Genomic DNA, 17,711 nt, shown 5'->3' with positions numbered 1-17,711 from the left:
TTCAATGTAAATTTATTACCAAAGTTACATATATCACCATATAGAACCATGAGATTCATTTTCTTGTGGGCATTCACAATAAATGCTAAGAAGAACTAAAATAAACAAGCAAATGATAAATAAGCAATAAATTTTGAGAACATGAGATGAAGAGCTCTTGAAAGTGAGTCTATCGGTTCTGGGAATAGTTCAGTGGGGTGAGTGAAGTTATATTATACCCTCTGGTTCAAGGGTTCCCTGATGGTTTACGGTAATAACTGTTTCTAAACCTAGTGGTGTGGGTCCTGGAAAATGATTCAAGAATGTTTCCAAAGCCTCAATGTGTAACCTTGGCACAACACATCAGCCAGGTAGGGTAATGGCAAATGAACATTCAAGGTAATTATGGGAAATTCAGGTCCTATATTGGGAGGATGCAGATGCCCTGCATGAACATTAAGAGTAGAGTACTACTCCCTAGATCACTTATCTGCTATCCTTCCAAGCATTATCTGCCTCGTCAGTGGAAGGATATGTGGGTTCCACATTGACTACACCAGCCAACGTGGAACCCACAAAACTGGAGTATAAGCAAAATAGCCTTGATGCTGAGGGACTGCCCTGACTTGTATATGGGAAATTTGGTCCCATACACTATGATAGTGCTGTGTATAATATTAATTGCATTTAAAAGTTCCAATATATTCCTTTGGGCCAGAGTATGAATTTGGTAACAAGCTGGCAGAATGTCATTAATCTGTGGGGAACACTATTAATTCTTTGTTTTGGTTTCTTGATGAGGTCTGTCTTGATCTTAAATCACAGATCCTTGAGTAATGTTGCCTTGAGTTGAGATTCTGTTTGAGTCTGTGAAATGGCAAAAAAAAAATCTGACACCTGACTAAGCCGTAGCCATTCGTTTAAAAATCTCTGCAGTTGGTACAGTGCTGGATGGTCCTTTTGTACTGTATCATTTTGAGATATAATTATTTGTAAGTAAGTTTGCATGCATAGTTTTAGGTTTCTCCAATTTAAAAGAAATTATAGCAAATTAATATTCATTTAATATTGGAACAGTTTAGATCTTTCATTGGTATGGGGAATCTGAATAATGGTAAAAATTGTGACTGAATTGAAATGCTGTTTCTATAAACACAATCTGTCCAAAATATTTTCCTCATCTGCTAATGACGTGCGTGTGTGTGTGTGTGTACTCTTATATCTTTGGTTTAGAGATCAATGAACCTACAATATTATAAAATTAAACATTGAAAATGTCTGAACTCCTTTGTAATATCTGTATATTTTTGTGTTTTTGAGGAACAAGTTGCTGAACTTACTATGATTTTATAAGGAATGGTCATTTGAATCAGTTTCTTTCCTCTAGCATTGTGTAGGTTCCTGTCCACATTTGTTTGCTCATAATCTTAAAATCCAAGTATAAATGAACCTGACAGAAATGACACTCAGTCTGACAGATGGGTTTTCAGCTGTAACCTGTTCAGTATTCACATTTGTACACTTGTTGTCTGATTTTCTTTTTCTCTCCTCTGCTTATACATTATTTGTCAGCTGCTGTTCACTTTTTTTCTTCAACGTAGGCAGAAAATTTTCAGTCAGTTTTTTTTGGGTATGTGCAGAAGGATCACTCAAACCTAAAGCTTTCAATGATGTATCTTTGGCTATCAGGGTGACAGAAGGAATTCTGTGAATTCTGTGTCTTGAGGGCTTTGCAGTTTCTGTGCCACGCCTGGAGTACTATGTACAAGTTCTGTTCCCCTGCTTAAGAAGGATATAGTAACCATGGAGGCATTTCTAAAGAGATTCATCAAGTCAATCCCTGGATTGACAAGAACAGCTAAACAGATTGGTTGTGCATTTTGTTTTTGAGCCCAGAAAAGAGATGTTTCAGTAAGATCACTTTATATTCTAAGGGCACATGTCGAGGTAGTTGTTGGGACTAAACATAGGCTCTCAAAAGAGGAAGCTGTTTGAAGGGATTGATCATTTGGAGAAATATAGAAATAGTTTTTCTCAGAAGCTGAATCTCTGGAATTCTGCCCTAGAGAATTGTGGCAGCTAATTCCATAAGTACTTAAAATGGAGGTAGATAAGTTTTTGAAAGTATAGTGCATTGAGGAGTTGTGGATGTGGCATAAAAGAGGATGTTGAGGCCTGGTTTTGATCAGTTCTGATCATATTGAATGGCAGGCAGCGTTAAATAGTTAGGTTGCCTATTATTATTTTGATGTGTTGAGGGTGGACCAAGAGCTTTAGTTTGTGGAAATTGCACTAAAAATTTATTTGTGATTAACTTTTTTGAATACGTCTATGTCAATGATAAAACATTTTTCATATAATGTAGCTTTCTAATTGCCCTCTTGGTTTGGTTCTGCAGCTGGTAGAAAGTGGGTGAAACCAGTAATTTAGTTGAAATAGATTAAAACTGAATTGGAGCTTTTCAAATTTCCCAAATCAATAGAAAATGAGGTATGAGAGAATCAGTTATTAAAACAGCTTTGGGGCTATTTATTAGTGCTAATGAAAGCCCGAATTAAAGGGAGCACAGAGGATTTCTCAATTTTGAAATCTGTAACAATTTTTAGATTGCCTTGAAAGCTAAATTGGAAAAATTGCAAAACTTTAGATACCAACAATCAATAAAAGGTGTAATGAACATTAATGTACTATCAAGATCCATCTGAATTTGTTTTCCAGTAGAAATAAGCCTTTTTAAAAAGAAGAATCATATGCAATATTTCATATCCCAATAGTTTGTTTTTCTTCCATGTACATGAAATCTTTTGCTTTTCTCAGGATTGTCCTATGGCTCAATGATGTGTCTTGAATGGAAAGGGTTTTTGTATAATACTGTAAAAGTATGTGAATGTACTACAATTCAAGTGGATGATCATGTTGAGTGTTAATGATAAGTCTGTTCATTATTCCTAAAAGGTGCTTAGATTTACTGTTTGGGATGCAGCTCAGATGTTTGAGTTCAGATGAGATGCAAGTGAAGCCAATAAAAGGAGCTTTAGAGTGTAAAGACAAATATACTTAAATGTATACAATGTTTACAAACAAAATGAGTTTTACAAAAGATGAGGGAAGCACCTAAGAGTTATCTTAGGGTGGGGCTTTCCAGTCTTTATTATGCTTTGGATCCATACCATTAACCGAGGGGTTCATGGATCCCAGGTTGGGAACCCCTGTCTTGGGGTATCTGTCAGATTAGTACTGATCTATGTGATAATTTTCCAAGCAGTGAATGGATGATACTCTAAGAATGTAGCATAAATGATTTTGGAGGAATAATGAAAAGTACATGGAGCAGTCTCTCGTTTAGGGCATAAATTTTAATGATTAAGTACTAGAGGCATTACAGAAGCTGGATAAGTGTAGTTTAGTGCCAAGGGAAAATATCTGTTCAAAACGTACTTGCCAGAGAAAAAGGGGTTAGTAATTATCATTAACACAAGAGATACTGCAGTTGCTGGAAATCCAGAGCATCTCACAGAAAATGCTGGAGCAACTTTAGCAAGTCAGGAAGCATCTATGGAAATGAATAAACAGTCGACATTTCAGGCCAAGACACTTCTTCAGGTCTGGGAAGGAAGGGGAAGATGCCAGAATAAAATGGTGGAGGAAGGAGAAAGGGGACAAGTACGGAAGGTGATGGGTGAAGTCAGATGGATGGGATGGTAAAGGGCTGGAGAAGAAGAGAGTGGGCCATGGGAGCAGGGGAGAAGGAGGGGCACCAGGGGGGAGATGATAAGCAGGTGAGGAGAAGAGGTAAGAGTCTGCAGTGGGAAAGGAAAGGGGTACAGAAAGAAATTATGTGAAGGAGAAATCGATATTCATACTATTAAGGTTGGAAGCTGCCTAGAAGGAATGTAAATGTTGCTCCTGCAACCTGAGAATGGCATCACCAAAGGCAAAAGAGGAGACTGTGGATTGACATGTCAGAATGGGAATGGGTATAGGAATTAAAATGGTTGGCCAGAAATTTTGCTCTTAGCGGGGGGCACTTAACAAAGTGGTCCTCCAATTTATGTCGGGTCTCACCAAGTGGAACTCTATCCCTGTTAAGGTGGCAGGAAGAGATGAAGAATTTCTTTTGCCAGACTGTAGAACTTGTGGAATTCATTGCCATAGATGGTTGTGTTGGCCAAGTCATTAGTTATATTTAAAATGGAAGTTGATAGGGTTTTGAATGGTCAGAGCTTCAAAGGTTACAGGGAGAAGGCAGGAGAATGGGGTTGAGAGAGATAATAAATCAGCCACGTTGGGATAGTGGAGCAGCCTCAGTAGGTCCAATTCTGCTCCTATGTCTATGGCCTTGTGGTCCTTATTACCTTGAAATTTTGTTTAATGTATTTACTGTACAGTTAAACATTTTATTTAAATCTTTGCTAAAAACAAAGGTGAAAAACTCATTCTGTTACATTTAATCATCTATGCCAGTGAAGAAATGGGATGCCCTAATCCCAGAGATGATCCTGAATACTGTAAAAAGGGAGGAAACAGGTGAAAAGACGTGTTATCATCTGGGACATTTGTCTTGCAGAGCTTCCTATTTCCACCATTTCGAAAAGCAAAGCAGCAGTGAAGAGAATAACAGAAACTTTATCCTCTTTCTATAATATTGGAGGTAGGGGTATAATAAAGACGGAATCATCGAAGATGAGGTCAAAGTACTATCTTTGCTCTCTCCCCAGTCATTCAACTGAGATATGTGCTGCTTGGCAGGAACTGAAGAAGATATCTACTCTTGACACTTAAAGCAGCCAAGCACAGTTTGAATTAACACACACAAAATGCTGGTGGAATGCAGCAGGCCAGGCAGCATCTATAGCAGGGGTGGGCAAACTTTTTGACTTGTGGGCCACAAAGGGTTCTAAAATTTGACAGGGGGGCCGGACCAGGAGCAGATGGACGGAGTGTTTTGGTAATACACCTCATAAGAGAAAATAAAATATCATGGGATATGTAGAAAGCATGTGCTTTAATTTCAATTGAAAATGAACAAATGCATTACAACAAAATATCTGTCTTTGAAGTCCCATGGTATTTAGCTATTTATTGAAATGACTTTTAAAACACTGAAAATTAAATGAATAAAATACAGCTTTTTTTAATAGTAACAGTTATTATTTTAAAGCACTGAAAATTCTGTTATCCTTCAAGATATTATCATCATCACTCTCCTCCTGACTGTCTTTATTTCAAAAACGGTAGGAGATGCAGGTCTACTTGTCCTGCTCCTTATTCAATTGTCCCCTGTGCCAAAACTCAGCAACGACCAGTGTCACTGACAGAACAGTGACAGCGCGCCAGTATGCGGAGCGCGTTATTTGATCTGGAGCGCATTTTGTATTTTGAGAACGTACGTGCATCTGCGCACTACTCATGTCCATCACTTAACAGAAATAACATGTAACATGTAAGGCTTATTGAAAAAAATATTTTCAAATGCATTTTTTACATAACACAACGAAGAAACTTATTTTTAATTTCAGTGGGAACAGTGTTGTTGGTCTCCCTTTTTAGCCAGCGCATCAAAGTCTGGATTTAGTTTTGTTGTGGCGATTCTCAGGATGGATCTGAGGTGTTAACAAGGTTTATTAATATAATTTCATCAAGTTCTGCGGGCCGGATTAAAAAGCTTAACGGGCCGCAGTTTGCCCATGCCTGATCTATAGGAAGAAATGCAGTTGACGTTTTGGGTCGGACCCCTTGTCAGGACTAACGGAAAAAGAGATAGTAAGAGATTTGAAAGGGGGAGGGGGAGAACTGAAATGATAGAAGGCAGGAGGGGGAGGGATGAAGGTAAGAGCTGGGCAGTTGATTGGCAAAAGGGATACAAAGCCGGAGAATGGGGAGTATCATAGGATGGAAGGCCTTGGAAGAAAGAAAGGGGGAGGGGAGCACCAGAGGAAGATAGAGAACAAGCAAGGAGTAATTGTGAGAGGGAAAGAGGAAAAAAATTTTAGTTTAAAAATTAGGGGTGGGGTAAGAAGGGGAGGAGGGGCATTAACAGACGTTAGAGAAATCAATGTTCATGCCATCAAGTTGGAGGCTACCCAGATGGAATATAAGGTGTTGCTGAGTGTGGCTTCATCTCAGCAGTAGAGGAGGCCATGGATTGACACATTGGAATGAGAATGGGACGTGGAATTAAAATGTGTGGCCACTGGGAGATCCTGCTTCCTCTGGCGGACAGAGCGTAGGTGTTCTGACGAAGGGTCTCAACCCGAAAAGTTGACTGTACTTGTTCCTATAGATGCTGCCTAGCCTGCTGCGTTCCACCAGCATTTTGTGTGTGTCACTTGAATTTCCAGCGTCTACAGATTTTCTCGTGCTTGCATTGTTTGAATTGTATTTTTGGAGGCAATACAAGATTAAGCTATGCCCTATTATCACTCAATCCCATGGCCTTTGAAAGACCTCAAAGGTTGCGCTGCTTGTTTGCAATTCTAATAGTAAGGCTTAGATGACAACAATTATGTGAATTCCACAGATTCACTGCCTTCTGGATGAAGAAACTCCTCCTCATCCCTGTTCAAAATGGATGTCCTTCTATTTTGAGACTATGCCCTCTCTTTCTCGACTCACCCACTATAGGAAACATCCTCTCCAGATCCACTTTATTTAGGCCTTTCAATATTCAACAAGTTTCAATGAGATTCTCCTTCATTCTTCTGAACTCCAGTGAGTACAAGTGCAGAAGCATCAAACAATCCTCATATGTTAACCCTGTCATTTCTAGGATCGTTCTTGTGAACCTCCTCTGGACCCTCTCCAATGCCAGCACATCCTTCCTTGGATAAGGGGCCTAAAACTGCCCATGATTCTCCAACTGCAGTCTGACAAATGCCTTATAAAGCCTCAGAATTACATCTATGCATTCCTATTCTTATCCTCTCAAAATGAATGCTAATGTTGCATTTGCCTTCCTTACTAGACTCAACCTGTAAGTTAACTTGTCGGGAATCTTGCACAAGGATTTCCAAGTCCATTTGCATCTGATTTTTGAATTTTCTCCCTGATTAGAAAATAGTCTATGCCTTTGTCTTTCTGCAGACACCCTGCTTCCTCAACACTACTTGCTCCTCCACCTATCTTCATATAGTCTGCAAACTTGGCCACAGATCAATCAATTCTGTCATCCAAATCATTGACATATAATGTGAAAGGAAGCCAACCAGAAAAGGCCCCCTTTATTCACACTCTTTGTTCCTGCCATTCAACCAATCTTCTGTCCATGCTAGTATCTTTCCTGTAATACCGTGTTCTTTAAGTTTGTTTAGCAGCCTCATGTGGCACCTTGTCCAATGACTTCTGAAAATACAAGTAAACAACTGCTGTCTCCTTTGTCTATACTGCTTGTTATTTCCTCAGAGTTCAACAGGTATGAATTATATGCTTGATCGATCATTGTCCATTTTGATGCATGTAGCAGCACTTGTGATATTTTGTGCAAGCCTATTGCAGCCTTTGGTGGAATGTATTTTTTCCAACATTCAATGTAGTTCAATTTACATGAACTTTTACATACACAATTTGCCATTGTGTATGGTTCATCAAAGTCACTCGGACTTCTCCCCTTTCCTTTCCAGTCTTGGTGAAGAGTCTCAGTCAGAAACTTTGACTGTTCACTCTTTTCCATAGATGTTATGTAGCCTGCTGAGTTCCTCCAGCATTTTGTGTGTGTTGCTTTGGATTTCCAGCATCTGCAGATTTTCTCGTTTTTATAATTCACCAGCAGTTATTGTTCCATGGAGCAAGTACATAGAGGCTACTTGGGTGGATGTGAAACAAATGAATGACGTTTGGAACAGGACAAGACCATCCAGTTTCTTGAGACTTTCCCACCATTCATGAAGATTGTGACTAATCTTGTGCGCAGAGCCATTTTCCAGCATTATTTCCATATATGTTAATCTACTTCATTATGGGTTCCAGCACTTTTCCTGTCATAGTTATCAGGCTAGAAGGTTTATATTTCCTGCTGTCTATCTGCTTACTTCCTTGAGATAGTGAGGTCCTATTCTACCTTCCATATGGCTTGTCACGTCTGCTCCGCCATTCATTAAAATCAATGGCTAATCTGATCTGGTGAGCGTTCTGATATTAGCAAGTCTAATGAATTTTTATGACATTTCTGTGGTTGTGTGGTCATCATTACTAATGACTAGTTTTTTAAAATTTGGTTCTTAATCTGGAATTTAAATTCCATACATGCTACAGTGGGTTGAATTTGCATCTCAGCATTAGTAGCCCTGCTACCTAGGCTACTAATCAGATAATACATCCTCGTTACCTTAGTTTAAATGTTTCGGGAAAGTGTTGTTGTGTCCTCATGATCTGCAGCTTTCTAGTACTTTGAGCCATCCAATTAGATGCTTTGAAATGTAGTCACTTGTCATACTGTAGAAACTAGACTATGTGTACAACAATAAAGTAATTGGATTCTTTTCATTTATCCTACTGATTAAATATTAGGATACTGTGGGGAAGCTTTGGGCAGTTGCCAGGGAGCTGATGTAACTTTGCATAAAAACTTACTTGAAAACTTTCAATTCTACCTGTGGAAGTACCCAAGAACTATGCTAAAGTGTTGTTGGGATTATATGCTCTCCCTTGTAGAGCTTGAATCCATGCATTTCATGAAGTGTGAATTATACCATCTAAGTGACAATTAGTAGTGACGTATTCAGTAGTGGGTATAATTGAATGGTTACTGATAGTGCATCTACCAAACAACTTGCTCAATTCTGCCATCCTTTTGCCCAGAGAGGAGTCATACCAGAATTGGGAGGGTTGGGGCCATGTCAGAGGTTAAACTGAAGAACATCTGGAACAGAGGTCAAATCTGCCACACATTTACTGAAGGGGCACGGTGTGGTGTGTAAATATAATACCAGTCTTCACTGTAACAGGCATTTTGCTTGTATCCATGGTTGATTTGCAAGCCCATAGCAGTTACACGAATGAAAGCAAATAAAAATGAATTTTCAGGACTTTTTTGGTTGAGAAGTGCCCTTCTGCATAGGACCTTGAGGTCTTCAAGCTGTTCAGCCATTAAAAAAGATTGTGTTTGGTTCTTGACCTAAATCTAACCCCTATAGACATCAATGGATCTGGGGTTGAGAGGGTGAACATCTTTAAGTTCCTCAGCATACACATCACAGAGGATCTCACGTGGTTTGTACATACTGGCTGTGTGGTGAAAAGGCACACAGTGCCCCTTTCACCTCAGATGGTTGAAGTTTGCTATGGGTCCCCAAATCCTAAGAACTTTCTATATGGGCACAATTGAGAGCATCCTGACTGGCTGCATCACTGCCTGGTATGGGAACTGTACTTCCCTCAATCGCAGGGCTCTGCAGAGAGTGGTTAGGACAGCCCAGCACATCTGTAGATGTAAACTTCCCACTATACAGGACATTTACAAAGACAGTTGTGTAAAAAGGGCCCGAAGGATCATTGGAGACCTGAGTCACCCCAGTCACAAACTGTTCCAGCTGCTACCATCCAGGAAACTGTACCGCAGCATAAAAGCCAGAACCAACAGGTTCCAGGACAGCTTCTTCCACCAGGCCATCAGTCCGCTTAATTTGTATTTCTATGTTATATTGACTATCCTGTTGTACATAATATTTATTATAAATTACTATAATTATACATTTGAATGGAGACGTAATGTAAGGATTTTTACTCATGTATATGAAGGATGTAACTAATAAAGTCAATTCAATTCAATCTGCATAATGTGAGATTCTGCAGATATTGTAAATCTTGAGCAATGACACAAAATACTGAAGGAATTGCAAGTTGGACAGCATGTATGGAGAGGAATAAAGTGTTTAAGTTTCGAGCTGAGACTCTTCATCAGTCCTGATTTCTCCAAACCCGCATTAAACCCTAATCCCTAACATTTTTGTTTGCTTAAGGTTTACCAGTCTCAGATTAAAACTGGCAATTGCCATTTGAGAAAAATAAACATTACGCAATACTTCTACCTGTCTTTGGAGGTATTTTCAAACTTCAGTCTTGAAAGACTTGGCATTGTATTTTTTTTCCAAGAAGGCTGCCTCTTGTTATCTTGAAGGTCCCCCTTTCTATCTTGAACTTGAACAAAGCACTCAAGTTTACCAATTCCTGAAGTACCATGTAAATTTGTGAGGTTATTCTTTATAATGACCCTGAAAATCCAGCTAACACACACAAAGTACTGGAGGAACTCAGCAGGCCAGGCAGCATCTATGGTTAAAAAAAAAGTACAGTCGACATTTTGGGCTGAAACCTACAGGAGGACTGGAGAAAAAAAGATGAGTGGATTTGAAAGATGGGGAGGGGAGGAAGAAACAAGAGGTGATTGGTGTAACTGGGAGGTGGAGGGGAGGAGTAAAGAGCTGGAAAGTTGATTGGTGAAGGAGATACAGGGTTGGAGAGGGGGGAATTTAAGAGGAGACTACAGATGGCCGTGGAAGAAAGAAAATGGGGGAAGAGGGACACAATGGGCAGGTGAGGAGGTCGGGTGAGAGGAAAAGGGGGATGGGGAATGGTTGGGGGGGGGCATTACCAGAAGTTCGAGAAATTGATGTTCATGTCATTAGGTTGGAGGTTTACCCAGATGGAATGTAAAGTTTTGTTTCTGCAACCTGAGTATGCCATCATCGAGACAGTAGAGGCCGTGGATTGACATTGGAATGGGAAGGGGAAGTGGAATTAAAATAGATGGCCAATGGGAGATCCCACTTCTGGCGGATGGAGTGTAGTTGCTTAGTGAAGTGGACTCCCAACCTGCATTTGGTCTCTCTGATATACAGAAGACCACACCCAGGAAATCCAGCTATCAGTCTGACAAATTTAACAGTACAGTCCTTCAAAGATCATATATTCTCAATATGCCCAGTGCTGTTCCTGTTATTCCAGGTTTAGCCTAATTGGGCTCTTGCATAACTCTGGCATTATTTCTGCCCTTTTGTGGTTCAGCACCTTGGGTATTAAGGTCAATTGAGCGTTTTTGATTTTTTAAAATAAAAATTATTAGTGATACTTTAAGATCAATGCATTGTTCCTCAAATTGACTTTTGGGCTTCCATCCTTTGGGGAATATTGTTTTATCCTTATTGGTCTAGGATGGATGATGTCTGTCTATATAACAGGCAGACTTTGTCCAGATTTTGACCATTGTGTAATCTATTCATTTCTTTGTAATTTCTACTACCTGCCATTCTGCTCATCTGTGATTTTTGTATCTCTGTTGTCTCCTTGTTATAAAAGCTATTAATTTAGTGGTAAGGCCATGGCACAGATGCCTACAGACTACCAGTTACCAGTAGTAGTTATTGAAGAGGGCAGTCTTGCCATCTGCTACACGAAAAGCTATCATATTGTTCTCAAATGCTTCGTTCCACAGTTACTGCTGATTTTGTCCAAGTGGTAAATGAACAAGTTTTCCATCATGCAACAAGTCCAATGTCTTAAAAATGCAAAACGCAGCACATGTCGCTGCGCTTTTTTAAAAATTAACTTCACAGAAGCCTTTATGGAAATTATAAAGAATCCTCATTTGGCTGTCATGAGAAAGCTGTTAAAATTCTGCATATATTACATAAATGACATACAAACCTTGAACCTAACCAGATGCAGTCCTCATGCAAGCTTGTGTCATTGCACCAGTTTTGCTTCTGACTGCAAAACTGCACTTCACATCAAGCAAGCTCCCTGCTGGAGTGGAGCTGACCAGTATACCACGTGGGAAAATGTTAACGCCCTTCTTATCCCTCTCCAGAATCATAATCACCTTAACCTTGGTCATTAGGCTATAGCATATAGGGACTAGAATGCAAGGGTAATGAGGCTTTACAAGGCATTGATCAGAACACATTTGGAAATTTATGAGTATTTTCAGGCCCCTTATCTAAGAGAAGATGTGATGGCATTGAAGAGGGTCCAGAGGAGGTTGACAAGAATAATTCCAGGAATAAATGAGTTGATGTATGAGGAGCAGTTAGTTCTGGGTCTGTACTCAACTCGAGTTTAGAAAAATGAGGGGAGAAGGGATTTCATTGAAACCTATTGAATATTTTATGGCTTAGATAGAGTGAATATGGAAAAGATGTTTCTTATGGTGGGTGAGTCAGCGACCAGAGGGCACAGCCTCAGAACAGAGGGATGTCTATTTATGAGGAAGAATTTCTTTAGCCAAAGGTGGTAAATCTGTGGAATTCATTGCTATAGCTGTGACAATTCATTGAACGGCTGTGAAGGCTGGCCATTGAATATATTTAAAACAGAGGTTGGTAGGTTCTTGATTAGTCGTGATGTCAAAAGTAATGAGAAATCAGGAGACTGGGATTGAGAGGGATAATAAATCAGATATGATGGAATGCTGGAGTAAACTTGATGGGCTGAATGGCCTAGTTCAGCTCCTATGTTTTGTGGTTTTATGGAACACTTTCATGTGTTCATTTAATGGCTGATCCTGAAATCATCATTGCTCAGTGAAGCATAAAAAGATGGGTCTTACATTCAATGTCCAAAGTCAAAGGTACTTCACCAATCTGCCTTTCTACATATCTTCACTGTCAATAATTGATATCTATATTGTCACCTGAAAAGATTGCTCAATTCTTTAACCTAGACAACTTTTAGCACAGACAGGCATTGTTGGGTGCTCCTCCACTGTTGCAGTTGACTAAAGCAGTGTCGGTGCCTGTCAAGATCTAAAATCCACCACAAGCTGTATGGTTTGCTGAACAACGATGATCTCCATTCTCCTGTGTCAGAGACATGGGCAATCTCATTAGGCACATCAAAGTATCAGTGAAGTACCATACTTGTCACCTTTGCTAAATTCTCTAAGTGGGATGCCAGCATAGGTGAAACAAGTATGTGAAGGACAGGCCAACATCCTCAGTCTAATTGACACTAGATTCTTGAAATGCTCAATCCTGAGATCTGCAAGACAAGATATTTCCTGTGGGAAGCAGAGGAAACTCCACAAATGTTGTACCTCATGAAAAAATGCGACATTCCTGGCCCAAAGTAGAGGCGTTTGAAAAGACTCTGCGCATCTCAAATCTGTGTCAGGAGTGCAAAGGGGATAACTGAATATTGGAAGTAGAACACAATTTATCTGAAAGCCCAACCATCCTTCCCTAAAGCACCATCTGCCTCTTCTATGGCAGGTTCACTTAAAATTCAATTACTATCAAAGCAAAAGAGGGAAGAGGAAGAGCTCACATTTGGTATATGATAGTGGAGAAGGGAGAATGAGATGCAGGAAGATGACTGCAGCTGCAGTAATTGCAAGTCTAGCAAAAGCATAATTTGCATGCAAAGAAATCTTTTGCTGAAAGACCTTTGAAGAGCGGAAAGCTGAAATATTCTAACAGGGTTGTCATCAGGAAATCCCAATTTTTTTTAACTGTTGACTACAGGATAGAAAATAAACAGAGTATTTGGCTCTGGAAAGCACATCTACTTTTAAACTCAGCAGCAATAACACAGTTGTATACTTGTATATGCAAACCCAACTACCCCGTCTCATGTGGACTGATCTCATTGCTGTGCACTCTAAAAGTAGTGAGCTTCAAGTGAAAGTTTGATTAAAATAGATTTGCCTTTAGCCAAATCTACAGTTTGTTTAAATTATTTCCAAATGGTGAAAAAGCAAAGGCACATGAGTCTAATGAAAAGCAACAAAGTGGAGACAACATTGGGATGGTGCCATGAGTATATTTGTGATTATGAACTATGTTATGAGGATTCCACAAAGCTCAGTGATTTAAATGTTGATTTCAGAATTTACAGATGAAATAAAAGCTGTGCAGTTGATTGGAGAAAAGCTTTAGATAGCAGGAGGATAAGATTGTCTGATTATCTGCACAGATGAGAGGCAAATGTATTTGAACCAAGGAAAAGTAAGAAAATGCTTTTCAGTTGTTCAGCAAGACAAGCTACAGTTAAATGGAAATATTGTAAGTGTGGAGCAAAGAGATCTTGGAATACATGTCCTTAAGTTCTTTAAAAGTAGCAGGGCAGGTAAAGTTCAGAATTGGCTTGCCTGCAGAAGACAGAGGGTCGTGGTGGAGGGAGTACATTCAGATTGGAGGGTTGTGACTAGTGGTGTCCCACAAGGATCTGTTTTGGGACCTCTACTTTTTGTGATTTTTATTAACGACCTGGATGTGGGGGTAGAAGGGTGGGTTGGCAAGTTTGCAGACGACACAAAGGTTGGTGGTGTTGTAGATAGTATAGAGGATTGTCGAAGATTGCAGAGGGACATTGATAGGATGCAGAAGTGGGCTGAGAAGTGGCAGATGGAGTTCAACCTGAAGAAGTGTGAGGTGGTACATTTTGGAAGGACAAACTCCAAGGCAGAGTACAAAGTAAATGGCAGGATACTTGGTAGTGTGGAGGAGCAGAGGGATCTGGGGGTACATGTCCACAGATCCCTGAAAGTTGCCTCATAGGTAGATAGGGTAGTTAAAAAAGCTTATGGGGTGTTAGCTTTCATAAGTCGAGGGATAGAGTTTAAGAGACGCGATGTAATGATACAGCTCTATAAAACTCTAGTTTCTTCAGTAACGCGTCATATTTTTTAAGTTGTTACTTAGAAATTCTCTTGAAACCTTCGATATCCTTCTGCAACACCAGCAGAGATACTTCATGTAGCTTAATACGAATTTCGTGGTCATTCACAGTCTGCTGTATACTTCCAAGTTTCCGATTAAGCGTTTTCAATTCAGATTTAACCAGGTCGAAGGAATTCTGTAACAAATCAAACTTGGATTCCAAGTCATCCAGTTTATCCAATTTTTCGAGTTTCTCTGACATTTGTTGAATCATTTCAGTCAAAGTCTCTAAAGTAGTCTCTCTTTTTGACAGCTTTCTACTCATGGTGCTCTCACCGAGATAAGTTTAAACAGCAAAGTAAGCAAATAATTTTGGAGCACGTAGCTAGTGCAACCTACTCCATTACAGCCACCGGGTATGTGACCTATAAAACTCTAGTTAGGCCACACTTGGAGTACTGTGTCCAGTTCTGGTCGCCTCACTATAGGAAGGATGTGGAAGCATTGGAAAGGGTACAGAGGAGATTTACCAGGATGCTGCCTGGTTTAGAGAGTATAGATTAATGATCAGAGATTAAGGGAGCTAGGGCTTTACTCTTTGGAGAGAAGGAGGGTAAGAGGAGACACGATAGAGGTGTACAAGATATTAAGAGGAATAGACAGAGTGGACAGCCAGCGCCTCTTCCCCAGGGCACCACTGCTCAGTACAAGAGGACATGGCTTTAAGGTAAGAGGAGGGAAGTTCAAGGGGGATATTAGAGGAAGGTTTTTTACTCAGAGAGTGGTTGGTGCGTGAAATGCACTGCCTGAGTCAGTGGTGGAAGCAGATACACTAGTGAAGTTTAAGAGACTACTAGACAGGTATATGGAGGAATTTAAGGTGGGGGGTTATATGGGAGGCAGGGTTTGAGGGTTGGCACAACATTGTGGGCCGAAGGACCTGTAATGTGCTGTACTATTCTATGTTCTATGTTTTAAAGTGACTAGAATATCGTGTGTGATCCTTTTATGTGGGGACATGCTACAAAAACAGGAAGGTGTTGTAAATACAATCTAGAATGCACTGTCAGGTGACAGTTGTAAAGATACATATTTTGTAAAGGCAAACGAGCAAAGGGCTGAGTGAGACTAGCGTTGCAAAGACTGGAATTCTCTTTAGATGGTGGTCATTCATGCTATAGCATTAATTGTGATCCTTTCTTTCCTTTCTCTTCCACTCGTTCCTTGGCACACATTGATAGAAAATAAGACAAGATATATAGTTCTTGTGAATGAGTAGTTAGACTACATTGGTTGCTCACTTGGATATGTGGTCTCGATGCTTTTTTTTGAAGTGTTAACTGTTTATGTGCAATTTTATTAATTTCTTGTGATTAACACTTCTAAACATTGAACAATGACCAGAACTTTAAGTTAAGGTGAAACTTGTGAAGTGAAAGATCGAGGTAGGTGAGTATTTTCAAGAGAGAAAATTCTGGGGCACAAATGTCATTTTTGTCTAATTATTACATGAATAGCTAATGTGTAATGCTGCAATGGTTATTGGTAAAATCACCACATTCAGTAATCATGATGGTTTTTTTAAATGTTCTGCTTATGATACATATCAAGTGACATCAATGAAAATCACCATAAATACAAAAAATGGAAGTCTCCAACTTTTATGAACAAACTAGACTGTTGAATTGTATTACTAAGTTACCTTTGTTTCATCTGTGGGCAATGGTGGAAATCATTGAGAGGACTATTTTTAAGAAGTCCTGGTTGAAATTTAGGGGTTTACTTTGATAACTACAGAAGAATTAGAATTACAATATTTGGACAAAGACCCAACCCACCCCTTCTTAATCTGATATATTTTGCAAATTCAATCTAGTTTGAGAATGGGCTAAGATTTGTCAAATATAAAACTAAGTGTTATATTATCTGATGACAAATAAGGTTTGTTCACTATTTCAAACAGTATTAACGAGCCTTTTTAATTTATCTTTTATTTTCTTTCACATCTTTTTAGTTGCTTTCAAATACATTGGCTGATACTCAGTCAGACATGACTCAGATTAGTGGGCAAAACTCTCAATTAGCAACTGGAGAAGAACGACAAAAGTCACTGGATCAGCAGCGAATGCAAGAGAAAGCCAATCGCATTGTAGCTGAGGCCATTGCTAAGGCTAAAGCTCGGGGTGAGCAAAACATTCCCAAGGTGATTGACCAACTCGTAATCTCTAGCACAGCAGTGGATAATTCAACAGAAGAGAAAAAGAAAAAGAAAAAACCAAAAGAAAAGAAAGACCCCAAGGAGTCCAAAGAAGCAAAGGAAAAGAAACCCAAGTCAACAGCAACCACTAAGATCAAAAGTAACAAGAATGCAAGGTAGGAAAGTAAATCCTGTTTTATCGTAGTACAGAACTTTTTGAAGTGCTTTTTACTGGTAAAATTTGTCATACCTAGAAGCTGCCGAAATGTTTTGCTTGTGGGGAGGGGGGCAGTTCCTCCAACCAAGTGATTCATTTCCATTGTACCAAGGTGTCAGAAGTAAAATAATATCCTGTATAAATATTTCATCAGAAATAAAAGCTGTTGAGAAAGCATAGTATGGGAAGTTGAACATTTTGATATAATTTATCAAGCTCATAAGAGCAGTTCCTTACATAATCAAAAATGAAAATAATCAAAGTGTGGAGAGTTATTGCTAATGGAAAAATACCTACAAAGTAAGTGGATTCACATTCACGCATTAATACAGAGTAGTACTATACCCAGTAGCCCTTGTTGTATTGTAACAGTAGTATCATCATTCATCATCATTGCTCTCAAATTGACAGCTACAGTACTTGGGGATTTCCATGCATGTGCAGTTTAACAGAAATCTCCAAGTTACTATCAGTGCTCCTCTATGGATTGTGATGTTAGCAGATTTGAATGCACAGTTCAGTTGACGTGAATTAGTTATTTATAAAATGCTCAATGTAAATATCTTGAATATCTTATATAGACTTTATAAAGCAAAGTGAGAGATTTTAGTGACATTCTAAATGATATACTTCAGACTAATACTTCTCTAAAAAGTGAGTTTGTATGGTAATTATTTCACATAGGATTTTTAATTTTGTTTACGATTTCAATCTCTATCATCTTTCC

General features: G+C 39.2%; 1 protein-coding gene across 5 annotated transcripts in view; it reads left to right on the top strand.

The window, feature by feature from the left end:
• The window catches only part of chd7 (chromodomain helicase DNA binding protein 7), a 228,198-nt gene that overhangs the window by 56,926 nt on the left and 153,561 nt on the right, over positions 1 to 17,711 (top strand). For all 5 annotated transcript variants that reach the window (XM_073041862.1, XM_073041857.1, XM_073041872.1 and 2 more), the window contains exon 3: positions 16,585 to 16,943. In XM_073041862.1, the coding sequence (XP_072897963.1) occupies positions 16,585 to 16,943 (359 nt within the window). The remainder of the gene's footprint in view (positions 1 to 16,584; positions 16,944 to 17,711) is intronic.

Source organism: Hemitrygon akajei, chromosome 1 (assembly GCF_048418815.1).
Source record: "Hemitrygon akajei chromosome 1, sHemAka1.3, whole genome shotgun sequence".
Classification (NCBI taxonomy): Eukaryota; Metazoa; Chordata; class Chondrichthyes; order Myliobatiformes; family Dasyatidae; genus Hemitrygon; species Hemitrygon akajei.
Note: the sequence above shows the minus strand (reverse complement) of the source record. Positions and strands in the feature narration are given on the sequence as shown.